Source organism: Odontesthes bonariensis, chromosome 3, assembly GCF_027942865.1.
Source record: "Odontesthes bonariensis isolate fOdoBon6 chromosome 3, fOdoBon6.hap1, whole genome shotgun sequence".
Classification (NCBI taxonomy): domain Eukaryota; kingdom Metazoa; phylum Chordata; class Actinopteri; order Atheriniformes; family Atherinopsidae; genus Odontesthes; species Odontesthes bonariensis.
This window is the reverse complement of record NC_134508.1, coordinates 37555289-37572419: the sequence shown is the minus strand read 5'-3', so window position 1 is coordinate 37572419 and position 17131 is coordinate 37555289. Positions and strand designations below refer to the sequence as shown.

At 39.6% G+C, this 17131-nt stretch overlaps 1 protein-coding gene across 3 annotated transcripts in view; it reads left to right on the top strand.

The window, feature by feature from the left end:
• arhgef10la (Rho guanine nucleotide exchange factor (GEF) 10-like a) overlaps nt 1-17131 on the top strand; it is a 125781-nt gene that overhangs the window by 26635 nt on the left and 82015 nt on the right. For all 3 annotated transcript variants that reach the window (XM_075461719.1, XM_075461720.1, XM_075461718.1), the window contains 8 exons: nt 526-626; nt 2366-2443; nt 3082-3261; nt 5295-5411; nt 10964-11056; nt 13582-13752; nt 15581-15726; nt 16564-16736. In XM_075461719.1, coding sequence (XP_075317834.1) covers nt 526-626; nt 2366-2443; nt 3082-3261; nt 5295-5411; nt 10964-11056; nt 13582-13752; nt 15581-15726; nt 16564-16736 — 1059 coding nt within the window. The remainder of the gene's footprint in view (nt 1-525; nt 627-2365; nt 2444-3081; nt 3262-5294; nt 5412-10963; nt 11057-13581; nt 13753-15580; nt 15727-16563; nt 16737-17131) is intronic.

Below are 17131 nucleotides of genomic sequence, written 5' to 3'. Positions count from 1 at the left end.
CAAATCCCCAAGCTATCACAGAGGTAAAGAGGACAGTGGCTATTTTTAGTTACTGTATTGATTGAGGAAAATGTGCATAGCATTGTATTTCTTTTCCAAAAAGCCTCTGTTATCATTCCAAAGTCTTTAATTGGGAGTGTTGGAAGCTTCTGGTATCAATGTTTTCATGGCTATGGGTGAAGTGTTTTTTTTTTTTTTTTGGATCTGTCGAATTTCTTTGTGCCAATGCAGAGACGAGAGTGTGCTGGATTGTGTTTGTGCCTTCTTTACTCCTACATTGTTTTGTATTTTTTTTCTGTGCCCCCCCCCCCCCCCCCCCCCCCCTGTATTTCTCACTTTCTGTTGCTCACTCTTCTTCTTTAGAGGAAATTTAAGTTTGTTGCAGTGTGACTCCAGCTACTCTGATATCTGAAGACTGCCTTGCTGATGCTCTCTGTCCTTGTCGCACATACGTACTCATTCACACTCACAAACGCTCTTAAACCGCTCTGTATATTCATCCTTTTTCATCTCTGAAATCTGCAGAGGAAGAGGATGATGCTGGATACCTGGATGTGGCTGTATCTGAGGTGAAGCATCCTCCCCCACAGCTGAGCCCGATGCCAGAGGGGCTGACCAGCCACCAGGTACACCTGACAGCAGCACAGTCTCATGTGTAAATGTGTAATATCTACTTTGGTTCACAGCTCAGGATCGAGGACTTTTACGAGAGAGGCTGTAAAATTGTGAGATTGCAGTGTTTCTTTGGGAGTATTGTTGGGGAGAAACTTGGTACTTTGGCGAATTGAGAGCTTTCTAACATGTGGTGAATGTTGTGAAAGGGTCTGTTTGAACCCAAACACAACAGTAAAAGTAATCTGTGACCAAAAATAAAAGGACTTGAACTCCTGCCTGCTGTATGTGAGTCATGTGAATTATACAACAATCAATTCTCCAACTCCTCTTGTGTAGGGTTTAAGTTGTCTGCATAGAGCAAGTCATTTGAAGGAAATGTTGGTGAGAAATAAATAGAGCCTTTTTTTGCTGTGGGAGTAACTACATGTATACCACATCATTTTTTTATCACAGCACCATTGTCTGTTAATTTATTTATTGTATTGTAGCCTGCATATATGGCTAATTTATGTTACTTATTACTAGAAAAGCTGTGATTACGTGTCAAATTGAAAATAGTGCAAAGGCTATTTACTAAATGTAGAAATTGTATTATTATTATTTTTCACTAAATGTCAGTAACACATTGCAAAAAAGTTAGTCCTGGGGCAAGTTTACATGGCATTACATCACAGGAAGTTTGAGAAGTGTGGAGGCCAGTTTAGTAGTTCTGAAAGGGAAATGATTTCCCATTCTTTCTAGATATAAATTTTGGTTATTCAACATTTTGGAGCCTCCATTTTGGACCCCATATTTTTTTGTTTTATAAAGCCGTAAAACTTTTCATCAGATGACAGGTCTGGACTGCAGGCAGACTGGTTTATGACCAGGAATATTTTACTGCAGAGCCATGCTGTTGTTATATGTGCAGAATGCAGATTGGCATTGTTTTGAAGAAATAAAGAAGCTTTTCTCTGAATAAGACATCACCTGGATGGCAGTGTGTGTTGACCAGAAATCTGCAAATATTGTTCAGTAATAATGATGCCCTCAGAGATGTACATGCTCCTCGTGTCATGTGCATTTATGCACCCCCATGTCATCACAGATCCCAGCTTTAGAACTCTGTGGCAATAACAAGTTAGACGGTCCCTGTTTTCTTTAGCCAAGAGTGTGTGGCATGTGTAATTTTCAAAAATAATTCCGAATTTGGGTTAAATCAGACCACAGGGCAGTTTCTCACATTGACTCTGTCCATCTTAAATGGTCTTGTGTCCAGAGAAGGCAATGGTATTTCTAGATTTAGCAAAATTCGTTTTTTTCTAATGGTGAGTAGAGTTTTAACTGTCATTTGTGGATGCATCAAACTGTGTTCACTCACAATAGTATTCAAGTGTTTCCAGGCCTGACCATATTCCATAAGCAACAGCTGTAGGATTAGTCTTTTCCCCTGTTGAAGTAGTCATTTGTTACTTCGTGCTTTTACATTTCTATATGCGTTAAACATTTTACCCTGTTTAGAGAAGTAGTGTGTTTTTTAACAGCTAGAAGAGCTGCTTCGTGTGATAGGACATCCAGTGATTCGGCTCTCAGATGGAGTCCTCATTCAAACAGTTCAACTCATCTCAAAGTCGTTTTCTCAAGCGACTGAGGCAAGATTATAGTGTAATCCATCAGGCTGTGCCATGCTTAACTGATAGCATGCCACATAGCACAGCCCAATCATGTCCTCTTAGAGCTAGATTTCCTGACTGATCTGTTGTCTGTGCAGGTTGTCAGACGCCATATCCTCGGCTCCATCATTCAGAGCGAGCGGAGCTACCTGGAGTCTCTCAGGAGAATCTTGCAGGTGAGCTACTTAGTCCTCTTGTCCTCTTCTGCCAAATGCAATATCTTCACAGTTTAGCTGTTGTGACTTACACTGAATGGAGGAGCAGAGATATCTATCAAATTATCGCTGTGTCTCTTCATAAATAATCCTGATAAAACATCTGCGCGTATTTTTTGGCATCATGCTGATGCTGAGAAAGAGAGATTGTCAGGCTTGCGCAGGATGGGGTGCAGCCTCTCCTCTTTAATCTCCCTTGTTAGAAGGGAAAGGAGATCTCTTATCTCCTCATCACAGCAAAATAAGAGGAGCACCTTTTGAAATGGAATTAACAGCAATCAGTGGCTGCCTTGTGTGCTGTGAAATCTTTCATTGTTAAGTTGCTATGTGCTGCCTTTGTTGTCAAGTGACATAAATGTGCAAGATACTTGGTGGGGGGCTCAGCTCTTTTAAAGCCTCTTGTCATGAAATAAAGCATAGTGGTAAATCTATCTATCTATCTATCTATCTATCTATCTATCTATCTATCTATGTATCTATCTATCTATCTATCTATCTATCTATCTAGATTTTAGCATGTTCAGATGTATATGCATATGCACATCTAAACAGCAGCATTAAATAAATGAATAAATGCATTTCTGTCACAATCTCACCAGGAGTACCACAGACCATTGATGGAGGCTGATCCACGCATCCTGAGTCCAAGGAAGATCCGACCCATCTTTTACCGAATCAGAGAGATTACACAGTGTCACTCCATGTTTCAGATTGCACTGGCATCTCGTGTGGCTGAGTGGGACAGCAATGAGAAAATCGGAGACTTATTTGTTGCTTCGGTTAGTGTGGAATATGTCGCCATATGTGTGAAATAAAAATGAAATTAGCTACTTACTGCCTTACAGCCATGTGGAAGACGAAAATGCACTCTCTTTCAATTCTTATGTATCAGGGCATAAAGAAAATGAATAATCTATTCCTTACCAGATCTGAAAATTAAGTAAATACAACCTCAGATGAACGACAACAGATTACATATTACGACACGTTACACCCTTATTGTTTCAGTAGGAATTAGGAGGATAAGTAGCAACCAGGTGCCGCAAGTCAAAAGGACTTGATAAACTGACTATCAACAGTGAGCACTCTATGAAATTAGAGGTTTTGTGGTATGCTGGTCTGGAGCATTTGGGTGTCAGCTAAGGCAATGCAAATGAAAAAAGACATCACCAACGATCCAAGAGAAGCAATTGTGCTGCATTTCACAATGGGAAGATTTATAAGACCATTTCTAAACTATTTGGTCTATCACTAGTCCACAGTGAGAAATATTTTTCCACAAATGTAAAACATTCAAACCTTCATTACAGTAGTTCACCCTAAGGTCAGATCGTGCATTGCTCAGAGAAAATGCAAAATGGGAAAAACACTACATAAAAAAAGAGCTACATCTCAGACGCTTCAGCTTCAGTTAGCATGTTAAATGTGAAAGTTTATGACAGTAAAGAAAAGAATCAAGGCGTTGCGATGCTCCAGTCAAAGTCCAAACCTCGGCCTGATTGAAATGCTGTGCTGGGACCTCAAGAGAGCTACGCAGAAACAAATGCCCAGAAACCTCAATAAACTGAAGCACTTTTTTAAAAGAGTGGACTAAAATTCCTCCACAATGAAGTGAGAGACTGATAACATCCTGCAGAAAACAATTACTTCGAGTTATTGCTGCTAAAAGTGGTTCTCTAAGCTACTGAATCATGGGGTGTCATTAGTTTTTCACACACTGCTTCTCCATTCTGGCTTCATTTTTGTTATATAAATGACAGGGTTTAATCAATCGTGCATAATTGTTAATCTGAGGTTGTATGCACCTTATTAAAGTACCTCATATAGACTAAAAAATGTTTTATTATGTTCTGAATCATAAAACCTTGTAAGATGGTGTACTTTCTTTTTTCACGTGACTTTTTGTTTGAGTGCACATTTGTTAATGCTCGTTATTTGTTTGTGTCTAAGTGCAATCAAAGACCTTCTGGGAAGAAGCAATCATGACGTTCTTGCCAGCTTTGTCTGACTCTATACCGCGATCCACGGTTCTGATGAGCAAATGAGAATAGTTTACCTCAAGAATGGAATTAATTGAAGTCATGATGAAAATCTCAACTGCATCTAATGTTGTTTTGGATATGTGTTTACAATTTACAATTTCCAGTCATGGTATAGCAGGGTTTGGTTTGAGGTTTCTTATGTGAGCCTCTGCACTGCATCCATACAATCTGCTCATTATTTGCTTCTTTGACTTTCTTGTCTGCTGGTTATTGAAGTGCTGGTCTGTTGCTGGTGCTATTGAAATGCTAAGATCTAAAACCAAATGAGGCCATTTAGGAAGAGGAAAGTACTGGGTTTGTGTTAGTTTCACTGGCCTGCTCTTTTTTCATATGATGGTGTATCTGTACCTATCGGCTTGTGGTAATATCTGAGAAGTAGGTGTCCTGTGGGACACTTGGAGCAAAAGAGGGTTAATCCCTTCATGTGATTTTCCAGTTTCCCATTAGTCCTCACACTGTTGTATCAGCTAATTGATCAGAGAGAATAAATATTTACCACACAACAGCCACCCGCCACCCACACCCACTCTTCCACCTCATTCCTCTTTATTAGACTTCCTAAATGGTTCGTGAGGGCTCTTTTGCAATAACTGATATGGTAAACAAACCATTTTTAAGTGCTATAGGACAATACATCTATTTTCTAGCCTCTCTTCAAACAACAATTACCCACACATTGTGTCAGAGGAAATCAAATGGTTGGGGATGATGTTGCAAAAACAAAACACGGTGGAGAACTAGAGCTCTTATTCTGCTTTCTGTTTCAACAGTTTTCCAAGTCCATGGTGCTGGATGTGTACAGTGATTATGTGAACAACTTCACCAATGCCATGGCGCTCATTAAAAAGGCATGCATGTCCAAACCAGCATTTCTGGAATTCCTAAAGGTGAGTTTAAGCCTATTGGCAAAATATAGTCGGTTTGCATGATTCTTGTAAAATGACAGTAACCCATTTGTGCTACAGTTTATGCTTGGCTTTCTCTCTAATAACCACCAGTCACTGAAACTAATAAACCACTAAGTTCAAAGATGAGGCTTTTAAGAAGACAAATACACCTGTAAGCTGCGTAAGGAAATCTACTGACCTTATGATATCTGGGTCCCTGTTATGCTGCAAAATCATTTGCAAAAAATGACCCAGTAGATCACCGACACTGGACCTCTGGGGCTGTCCTGTGGGACTGTGCTGGTTGTGGAGGAATGTAGTCTTGTTGGTTGTGAGGTTGGACCTCCTGGATTAGGCTTGTTCCAGCACATGGAGACTCAATCAGGGGTTTGATGGTCAGCTCAACGCAGTGGGCTAATTTCTATGCTCCTTTAACCTTTTCTTTTAATACTTGAAAGGAAGCTGATGGAGGAGGTTGCTGGAGTTCTTTTGAATATAGAATGCAAAACATGATATTATTGATACCCTTTTAATGAATTCAAGTTCATTTCTTCAACAAATGAAAAAGCAAATAAGAAACGTCTATTTACTTAAATTCGCCGATGAATGATGGCTTTGCACCACGAAAGAGCGTTCATTGTTTCCAGTTTCTGTTTCACAATTGCAAAGACAAGAGAGCTGTCATAAACTGTGAAGATGCTTCTGGGATGTAAAAACTTAATGCAAGAAAGTTTGTGAAAGTTGCAGCAGATTTGTAAAACAAAACACTACCCAAGACATCTGAAGAGCTTCAGGCTGAACTGCAGCATTCTGGAGGCTCAACACCAACACTTCATGGGCGAAGGTCAGGGAGGTGCAAGAAAGGTACAAAAAAGCCAGACTGATATTTTTACTTATGTTCTCTACACGGATGGAAACAAAAGTAAAGTACTTCTTAAATGCAGTGCATCATTTGGTTTATTTGTCACACAACGAAGCTCAGAAGGTAGAAATCAACCTCCCATCGGTTAAACATGGAGGTTCTTTCATCTCATGCTATGGGGGGCATTGCTACATCAGGTATTGTGGGCATTTACTGTATGAGAAGAATGACAAAATCTGAAGATTACCAGAGTATTTTAGCGCAAAATGTTTTATATAGTGTCAGAAAATGGGCTTTGAAGAGTAGGTTTTGAATTTCTCAGCAGGGCAATGACCCATCGCGCACATTCAGCGGCAGAAGAGAAGTTGAAAAGGCCAGGAACAAATCTTCACCTAAATTTCATTCAAAACTTTTGTAGAGAGCTAAATTGTACTGCTGCAAAAAGTGTCAGAAACTACCAGCTGACAATTGCTGCAGCTAACAGCCATCTTTAGAGGCTGAGGGGGTCAGACAAGCATGATGTGGACTACAGTTTATAAAACATTTCAGACATGAAATGTTGATCTTGATCTTTAGAAAAAGAATATCATGTTGCTTATAGTATTCCGTAAAATGGTTAAATGGACAGTTTGTTTCAGTTTAATGGTTCCCCGTTACATGGACCACTTTAGTTCTGAAGCATCGCATGTCACTGAGGATAATATGGGTTTCATCCTTTGAGAGCTGCATTTATATAAAAGCATCACAGTGAGGAATATTTGTTAAAAAAAACTCAGGATTTTCAAATACAAACCACTTTTGTAACTTTGACAATGATTAAAACAGCAAATCAAAAAATACCCCAATGTCATTATGTCCCATTGTATTAATATTATTGAGAGGGTTGGAAATTTTAGTTCCCACATTTGCATGCAGTGGAGCGTAGCTGTATCCAGCTGAGCATTGGGCTGGTGTGAAAGCAGCTGGTGTTTGGATGGAAAGACTTATTACTGAACATGCTGGAGATGTTTCACCCAATTCCACCTTTTCTTGACATCAATTGGAATCTGTGTCCAAACACCTCGTGTACTATAGGTACTGTAGGTGTCATATACTTCTACCTTAAATTGACATAAGGGACAGTTCCATGAGCTGTAGCTTGCTGGAAAATGCCAGGTTCTTGCTATACTGTTGAGGTTGCCTGGCAACAATTGCAATTTTAGACAGTGGCGTCAGTTGTAGTAGAATGTTCCTGATTTGTACTGTATATCACAGCTAGATGCAGGTCAGCTGTTTGGAGGGTGGGTAACACACAGGCTGTGAAGTAAAACCTCTTTGTTTCTGGCCTTTTGATGCTGCTTCACCTGCTTGATTGCTTTCCTCTGATTCTTTGAAGAGAATGGTTCGGATAATAAATGACAAACTAAGGTGTCTTACATAATCAGTCTCTCCCTTCCACAAAGAAAAAATAAAGAAAAAAGAACCACACTGTTTTGTTCATAATGTTGGAGTTGACCTTTAATGAATCTTTATTGTCATTTTAGAGGTACAACGAAATTAAACACTGGCATGCATAGATTAATAAAAAAGATACAGTTTTAAATGACAAATTCAAAACTGACCAAAGAATAATCCAACCGGAACAGAGACCACAGCACTGGCTTTTTGGTTGTTGCAAGAATAGGTTCTACAAAAATTGGGCTTTTGCTGTGACACAGCAAGAAATTATCCTTTTTTTTTCCATTTTTGGTGAACGAGCGTTTGTCATATAAGTCCAAGATGTGTGGCTCTACAAACAATCCAATTAGGCTGAAAATTCTTCAGACCTTTTTTGACTTTGGTTTGAAATATGAAATCTCTTAAACCCCGAAGAGCCCACTTTTTCAGTGTTTCATGAAGCTCTTATTAGAGCATCTTTCCTGGCGTTTTTTGATGTTCTTTTACGTGGTCATATTTAGATAACCACCTATTCCGAGCTTCTGTCATAGAGAAATACATTGTTTGTGGAAGTTTCAACACCCCTGATCAAAATTTGTGTGACTGAATATCAAAGCGAGTGAAATAGACCAGATTGATGTCAGATTTCGTTAATATTTAAACGTTTAAGTTTAGTTTACGTCTTTTAAAGTTTTTGTGGAACAAAAGTAGGGAAGGATTCGAAGTAAATGTTTCAGGCCTCTGTATCATTGCTATCAAGTAACATCCAATTTAGGATGTGTTACAGCTTCTTACCACTTTGCAGTCCTCCTTCAGTTGATTTTGAGGTTATTTTTTCCCATTTTCTCCAGATAGGGCTTCTAGTTCTGGTCTGATGCTCCTCCATGGAATCTCTGTTCTATTAAGGGAGCAAAACCTACACCTTGCACTCCTTTCTGAGCCTCACTTATTTTCATTTTCTAAGCAGTTGCTTAGAGGAGCCTATTGGTGCTGAATGTTATGAGGTTGGAGAAGTCTTGATATTTAAGCTTTTGAATTTGTGTAATCTTTGTTTCTATGACAACAAGCTAATTTAGGTATGAGACCATGATACAAGTTATGTGAGAGTTCAAATATTATGAGTTGCTTCCTTTCTCTTTTGACAGTAAAATTATACAACACAAAGAAAACACACTACCCTTGTTTAAAATGTTTCTAAAAAGTGTTATCTTTAAATGGATGTATATGGAGATGGATTTAAGTTTGTACTTTGGCTACAGGAGCTGGTACGGCTCCCTTTTTCTTTACAGGAACACTTTTACCAACTGTTAGAGCTCACACTGAGGCTCAAAAAAAGAGAAGAGATTCAGAGACAGCTGGCAGCTCCCTCTCAGTCCTGCTGTGTGAGACTGATGTCCACAGTCCAGTCAAGAATAATGAACTAGCCTAATTATCTCAAAAGTTGGTACTATCAAAAACTGTGTTCCAATAAAGTCTGCAGGATGCAGTGCAATCCCATCCCTTACAGGCTTTTCCCCAGGGAGGTAGTGGTACTGAACACGTTCTGAATTCATTGCATCCCCAGAGCACTGTGGGTAAACCTACTACTTACTTGTGATGGGAAAGAATTTAATTGGTGTGTAGCTGTTGTACCCATGTAAAAAAAAAAAAAGAAAGGAAAGGGCAAAAAAAGGCAACACAGGCTATATTAGAGTAGAAATAGCATAGAAGTGCCCAACCTTTTTTTTCCCCCAGTGTATTTACAGCCTGAAAATGCATTTAATGGAAGAGTCCTGTTGCCACTTCTCGAATGTTGTGGCCACGTCATCTGGTAGGTGGTGAGTCAATAGTCCTACTCCACCACAATTTGTTCCACGAGTTTCGCTGACTATTTTCCAGGCAGCAACTCTCTGTGAACGGAGGAGGTTCGGGTCGTGTTCTGAGTGAGATATCTGGTGAACTCCTGCTGCATTTGTTTGATCTGAGATAATTTGTTTTAGATGCCCACCTTTCTTAGCAAGGCTTGACTTTACTGTACATGACTGCTGTCAGAAAGAGATATAAAACTGCTCTCACCCACAGTTGCTTCTGCCTGACACCACTCAAGCTTTTTTTAGTGTGTAAAGCTGGAAAAAGCCCATTTGCAAAATCTAAAACGGTTAGGTGTGGTGGGAAAGGTCATCTTCAGTTTATCTCAAGAACTCACCTTTTGTCTACAAGGTTGGCTGTGAAAAGTTTTAAGGGTTCAGTTACTGAACTCAGGATCAGACGGATAAGATTTTTGAGATTGCTGCCTAGTTGTTGGAATCAACGTTTTACTTCTTAGAAGCATCTACAATCTACAAACGTGATCGAAATTCTTGAGTGTACATCATCCAATGTTGCTTTTATTGTGCACTGGAAGACATGTAAGCCCCCGAAAGAAAAGGATAAGATCTTTTCAAACGATAGAGATGTTTGTATGACAGTTTAATATTGGCACAATCAAATATGACAAGATTGTTTTAACCAATTAAATAGATGTGACAGAAGATATGATTAAATGATGGGCAGTATGAAATGATAGATGAGATAGGTAATGTCTGATAATGTGAAAGTAATGACCAAAGGATAAGGAATTCATCACTCATTTCTCTTAGCTGAGAGATCAGATTGGCTTTAATATTCATGAATTTAAGAGACTGCAACACCAAGGGCCTGAAAACATAAATTATTACACACAATATTACAATTCCCAAAATACTGTATCTAGTCTCACTGCAGAATATTAGAATCAACCCAAGTAATTTTACACAATCAGCTATGAATTAACCAGTTCTAAAGTAAGAATTGTAAGATATATTTAAAATCCAATTCAAGCATTTTGCACGTGATGTCAGATCATCGTGTAAACATTGGATGTTTTTATGTTCCTTCTTTTTATTATATATCTTTCCTCACAATTAATTCATCTAGCATGTGCACATTTAAAGATGCCTGGTATTATGCATTTTATACTGTCATTGCACCATAGACTTAACCCTGCTCCAAAACGGTATCTCTTCCTGACCCGCGCCCACAGTAATACATTAGACTTAACTCACTCAGGAAAAAAAAGTTCCTATTTTATAATCTCTCATGACTAACAGACCTTGATTTTCATACCTTACTCACCCACTCACACGCCTACATGGAGTCTAAAGAGAATTCTGACAAGCTCTCCTCTTTAAGTAGGAGTAACATATTTTTCTTTTAATGGCCTTCCTGTGAGAGAATACATTTCTAACTTTTTTTTCTTTCTCTACTGTGCTTCCAGAAGAAACAGGCGTCCAGTGTTGACCGGATTACTCTGTACGGCCTGATGGTTAAGCCCATTCAACGATTCCCGCAGTTCATTTTGCTGCTGCAGGTATTAATGTTATTAATGTTACTATGATTTATTTTGTTTGAATCGATCCCTTTAAAGGTTTTACTCGCTAAAACACGAAAGAAATGAGAGATTCAGCAGCAAATTAACCAGTGAATATGTAAAACTCAAGGCTATAAAGCTGATTATGGATTTTAATATATCCAGACAGCAAGGAGTAGCACTTCAAATGCTTTTACACAGGGGTTAGAGCTTTAAAAGTAGATACCCATATCAGTCTTTCATGTTGTGGTTTTATATACCAACTTCCACTTACTATTTTGAGCAAAGATTTGGAATTTAGCTTGACTTGCTGGATCTGCAGTAACTCATTTCATCCCTCAGTAAGCATTGATTACCCATGAATCCAAAAGATTACTTATGAATGTGAATTAGGCTTTTTCCCCCAGCCTAAACTCAGTGCTCCGCGGCGGAAGTGTTTGTATTTAATCATACATTACAGAGAAGTGAATCTAAAGGCAGTAAGGTACATCCAAGATACTCATCTCAGGACAAGAGCAGCAGTACTTTACACAGTGTTCAGTCACAAATTAGTATGCTGCAGAAAACTAAGAAAATGATTCAAACAAAAACAGACCCTGCTTAATCTTTTTAAATTGCAGCATCTTCACTATGTTCCAATGAAAATCTGTTTTTTTTTCCAACCTTGTTAATATGATGTAGAGTTTATTTAAACTATATGTTAGAATATGGGAGTTAGTCTTCAGTCAAATCCGTTGTCTCAGTCTTTTGATTTGAGAGCATGATTCTTTGTTTTCATGTTCAGATATTTAACTGCCCTCCTCCTAGATTCTGCCCTCACACTCAAAGAGTCCCTGCTTGTGTGCAAATACTGTATGCTCTCATCCACCTCAAAACTGTCTGTTGCTTGTACAAATGTCCAGTGCTCCCACTCTCAGCCCTTCCTTGCACTCAGCCTTCATCTAACGTGATGTGACAGATGGTTTGTTTTAGAGAGCCATCTGGAAATTCCTCCGTAAAAAACGATTGGTAAAGGGCAAGCAATTAAAAAAATAGTTAGCCGGTTATTGGATGAAGCATCTGTCTATAAAAGACTGGAGAGAACTTGAACCAATCAGATGAACCAAGCACAACCAATCTGATCAATCATTAGGTGCGTTGGAATTGCCTTTGAAGCATGATGAATACACGCTGGTTAAACATCTCCTCTGTTCTAAAGATGTATGCATATATATATATATATATATATATATATATATATATATATATATATATATATATATATATATATATATATATATATAGTGACGGTAAAAAAACTATTTTTTAAAAACAGTTTTTTAGTCTTTTTTAGTTTTCTTTATTGTTTGAGTGTCATATTTTTTATCCTTTCAACTGACTTGGCTCTAGTTGGTGTTCCCATTGGGTTAGGCTCAGGTCAGCTGGTCCAGTCCAGAGTCCAGACTAAACATGGAGAAGCAGCATTTAGCTGTTATGCTGCAAACAAGTGGAACAAACTGCTAGTGGAGATTAAACTTTCACCAAATGGAGACATTTTTAAATCCAGGTTCAAAACATTTCTTTTCTCATGTGTCTATGCATGAAATCTGCATGGTATCTTTTAACTTATCTTGACTGTTGCTTGTTTTTAAATTCATTTAAATGATTTTATTTGTTTCTCTTTATATTCTTTTATGTATTTTAATGCTTCTTCCACTCCCTGCTGCAATGCTTTTATTTTATGTAAAGCACTTTGAATTGTTTGTACATGAAATGTGCTATATAAATAAATTTGATTTGATTTGATAGGGTTAGACTTTGACTGCAGTGTTTTTCATGCTGTTGGCTAATATTGTTGAACTTAAAGACAGCTGCAGGCATCTAAAGGCATTCTTGAACGCAGCTATTGAATGGGAGCCACCAGTGCTGTTTGTCCAGTCATCTAAAATTGGCCAGTAGCTTCTAGTAATAACTCTGATTGGTCCAAAGTCTTTTGTCTCTATCACAAATGGGTATTTTTCAAGCCGAACAAAATGGATTTTCACATGATTGCAATCTTGCAAGTGTCAGATTAATCTATCTGCTTTGCAAACGAAGGCCTTTACGGTTATCTCAGTCCAAAAACTTCTGCTTTCTAATTCTTCACCCCCTCTTTGCAAGTGTGCGGTTTCTGCCCTACAACTTGTATGTTACAAAAGTCTTGAAAATTTGGAACCTTAGGAACTAAACCCTGCAATTTTTCGGGGTTGGACTCGTCCGTGCTGGCTACCACTAACAGTGAGACTTGCTGACAAGTCAAAGGCTAAAGAGTGTTTGAGCAGTGATGAAATTGAGCTGCCGCAGCCAAGAAAGCAGCAGAAATGCAAAATCATTATTTTCACAATCATAGTTGTGTGCATCTTAAATGGAGGCATTTTACGCCATGAGAGGAATATTTTAATGGGAAAAAAAAGTCAGAATATGTCATTTTAAGTTTTGAACAGAGATTAATTTCTTAGGGGTTTAATCAGGCAACAGAGTTTTCAACTTTCATGTGACTTTTTCAGGACATGCTAAAGAATACACCAAAGGGCCACGTGGACCGTCTTCCCTTACAGCTTGCCTTGACCGAGCTGGAGATGCTGGCTGAGAAGCTTAATGAACAGAAACGAGTAGCCGACCAGATTGCAGAGACTCAACAACTCGCCCGGAGTGTCAGTGATCGCCTGCTCAGTAAGGTGACTGGATACGCATGCAATTACTCATGCACCTGAACGTGCACTGGTACACACACATTTGCCCGAAGCAAATCAGCAGAGAGCCAGAAGCTGAGCTCTGCAACTCCTCTGCCATGTTATCACTGTGAGCCAAACACCTAGGCATTAAACTAGTAGAAAGCAATCACTTATATCACTTTCCCAAACATTAATCTAGGGAGGCATTTTTATTTGGAGAAATTATCCCATAGAAATTATGTCCATTATCATTCCCAAACAGTACCACATGCAATGGCAGAGGCGTTGCTTCTCCATTACCACACTGAAATTACAGTCCTGCCTCTGCAAATCTGAACAAATACTGCTCTGAATAAGAAGAATTAGGGGGTAAATGAGACATTTAATTGGAAACTGTAAGAGAGCTATCTCTTTCACCCTGTCGGTCTCCCTCCTCTTTGCTCTGTTTCCACTAACCCCCCCCCCCCCACACACACACCCCACCCCAAATTCCCCACTTGCACTCTCTTGCTTACTCTCTTACTCCACTTATACACTCTTCTTCTCTTGCTCTTGTGTGACTGCATACGACATCTTCCTCTGTCATCCTCACTCATTTCTACCCCCCATGCCTCCCTCCCTCCCTTTTCATATTTCTCTATCAGCCGTTGCTTTCAGGACCCTGAGATGAGCTGATTCGGCCAATCTCCTACACTCACAACCATTCCATTTGCAGCGGTGACACTGCAGAATTCCAATAGGAAAAAAATCTCCTCTATTGCTCCCATAACCATCCAATGAAATATTCATTCTTTGTCTCAAAGTATCTAAGTCACCAGTATAGGACCGATAAGGGAGTATGAGGGAGAATAGGTTCCATACACACTTACACTCACACCGGCGCTCATACAAGCACACAGTGGTGCAGAGCTCTTTATGCCCACTGATGCTTGAAGACTTTAAGGAAGCCTTCTCATAGCAGTGCAACAGCTGCATGGTTCTTTGGCCATCAAATAGCAGTCCAAGTTGGTCTAATGAGCAATTTTGTGAGCTATCTGAGCTAAAAATCAGCTGCAGCTGGCAGACAGGACATCATCTCTTGTGAAACATCAAAGTATCAGTTTGTCACATCCATATTCGAACCAAGCCAGCTGCTTGCAGGACAGTGGCACTTAACTGTGATGAATTTGGTGTAGTTTGGTGTAATATGCATAAAATAAAAGTATTGATTTAAACAGTCACAAAAGAAGCTGGACCACAGTGATAAAAAGCTCTCTGTTGCTACTCCCCTCTGCCAAACATATGGATGATTGGAAAATGCTGCATGTGCCAACGTAGCGTTGCATAGATTGCTTCTGTTATTGGATTCTTTAACTGTCTGTGTGTGTTGCAGTGGCAGTAAAGGTGTCTTTGTGTAGTAGCCCTGTTGTGGTAGAAAGGATTGTGTGTCCCAGCATTTATGAACTAAGCCAGTTTGGAGTGGTATATATAAAAAAAAGTATGCCATGGAAGTGTTTACTTAGAAAATAATAAATGTTTTTGGCAACTCCTGGAGCCCAAATGAAGTAAACGCTTCCCTTAGGTGCCCCTTTAATCACTGTGCAAATGTGTGACGGCAAAGCCGGTGAGGGGCGTGATGCTGGCTCCTTTTTATCCAAGTTCACCCAATGAACAGGGCTACAGATGTGCGAGAGCGTGAACACATACACACACATTAAATGACCTTCAGCCGAATGAATGTGTTGCTAATCCCTGATGAGACATCTGTTCCTCCAGGCACTGAACTCCAGAGGACTGGCCCTTTGTGATACTGTCTCCTTCGCCTCTGATCTGATTGCTGTGTCCCTTTTAGCAACTGAACTCGGAGCAGGGGTCACTGGTCCTTTGTGAGACGCTTATTGAGACTGTGTATGGCGAGCGGGGACAAGTCCTGAAGTCGAAGGAGAGAAAAGTCTTCCTCTTTGATGATGTGCTCATCTGTGCCAACATAAATGTCAAGTAAGTCCCTCTTGTAGAAAAAGTTTTTTTTAATTCAAGAATACTAATGCGATCATAATGAGGAGCTGCAGTATAAGATAGTGCATATGTCTTTAAAGCAGATCTGGGTAAAGTGCACAGTTTGAAAATAGAGATATGTTGTCACACAGGGCTCTTAGTTGATGCCCTGGGATTTGCAAGGATATTTTGGCAAACTGCATAGTAAAGAGAAATAGCTGCAAGGAGTTTTGAGCACTATCTGAATTTGCAGGCGCTTTATCAGCTTTAAACAAATGGTAGAACAGCTAACAACACCTTCAGGAGACCTACATTACTGACATAAAGCTTTCTTTCTTTTTCCAATTTATTTTCTGTGACAGCGTCATTGATCACATCTCTCTCTTTCCATCTGTCTCAAAAGAAGTAAACAGGAAAGGGATTTTGTACATTTTGCAAAGCCCTTGTCAAAGTTGTTACTTAAAGCCCCCTTGCCCAGCCCTTAAAGTAATTACCACTTTACGTCTCACTCAGTTCAAGTGTCCACAGGTCGACTTTATCTGCCCTCCAGGATCGTAACAAAAATGATCACGGTGTTGATTGTTAGCATGATTACGGGAATACATGAATAGCAATGAACTCCAGGGGTACAATCATGGCAGTGAACTTGGGTGATCATACACATTTTATTTCTTACTCCCAACCTGTGATATTTTTAAGAGCATCTCTGTCTTTGCTGTGCCTTAGAAAAAAAAGAAAAAAGTTTTCTTTGTTTTCACAAGGTTTGGATTGGGAGAGAATTCTCAAGTTGCTTTGCTTATAAAATTGTTCTATACTTTTATTTCTTTTTATCTCCTCCAGAGGGCCTCCGGATATCAGCAGCCTTGTCCCAGTTGGCCCCAAGTACACCATGAAGTGGAGTGCCCCCCTACAGCAGGTGCATGTTGTAGAGGTTGGGCAGGAGGGCTCTCAAAGCAAAGAGGCCTTGTTCCAACAGAGTGGGGCTAAGAGGCCAGGCGGTGCCTGCACGTCAGGTAACAACAAATGTAGAAGTATGGGAACGTGTAGTATTTTCTCATGTGTGTCATTGATTAATCTCATCACTTTAACTGACTGTTAGTCTCTGGCCCTCCCTCTGACTCAGCTAGGCTGATCAGTCCCTGTTCTCAAGTGTCGCATGGAGGGGAGGAGACGCAGTCGTGCTGCTTGTCACTCTGATTGAAGATGTGTTTGTGAGGAGGGTAGTGATGATGGTCACTTGTTTCCAGCTGCCTGGGGCATTTTATCTTGGAGAGTGATGTTGGGCCCGATGCCGCATCATCCTCACAGTCTCATTTCACTCTCTGATAGACCTCAAACACGTCTAAAGAGGACTCATCAATCTACAGAGATTATCCCCTCCCTTTCTAGGCCCAATTAGAGAGCCAGT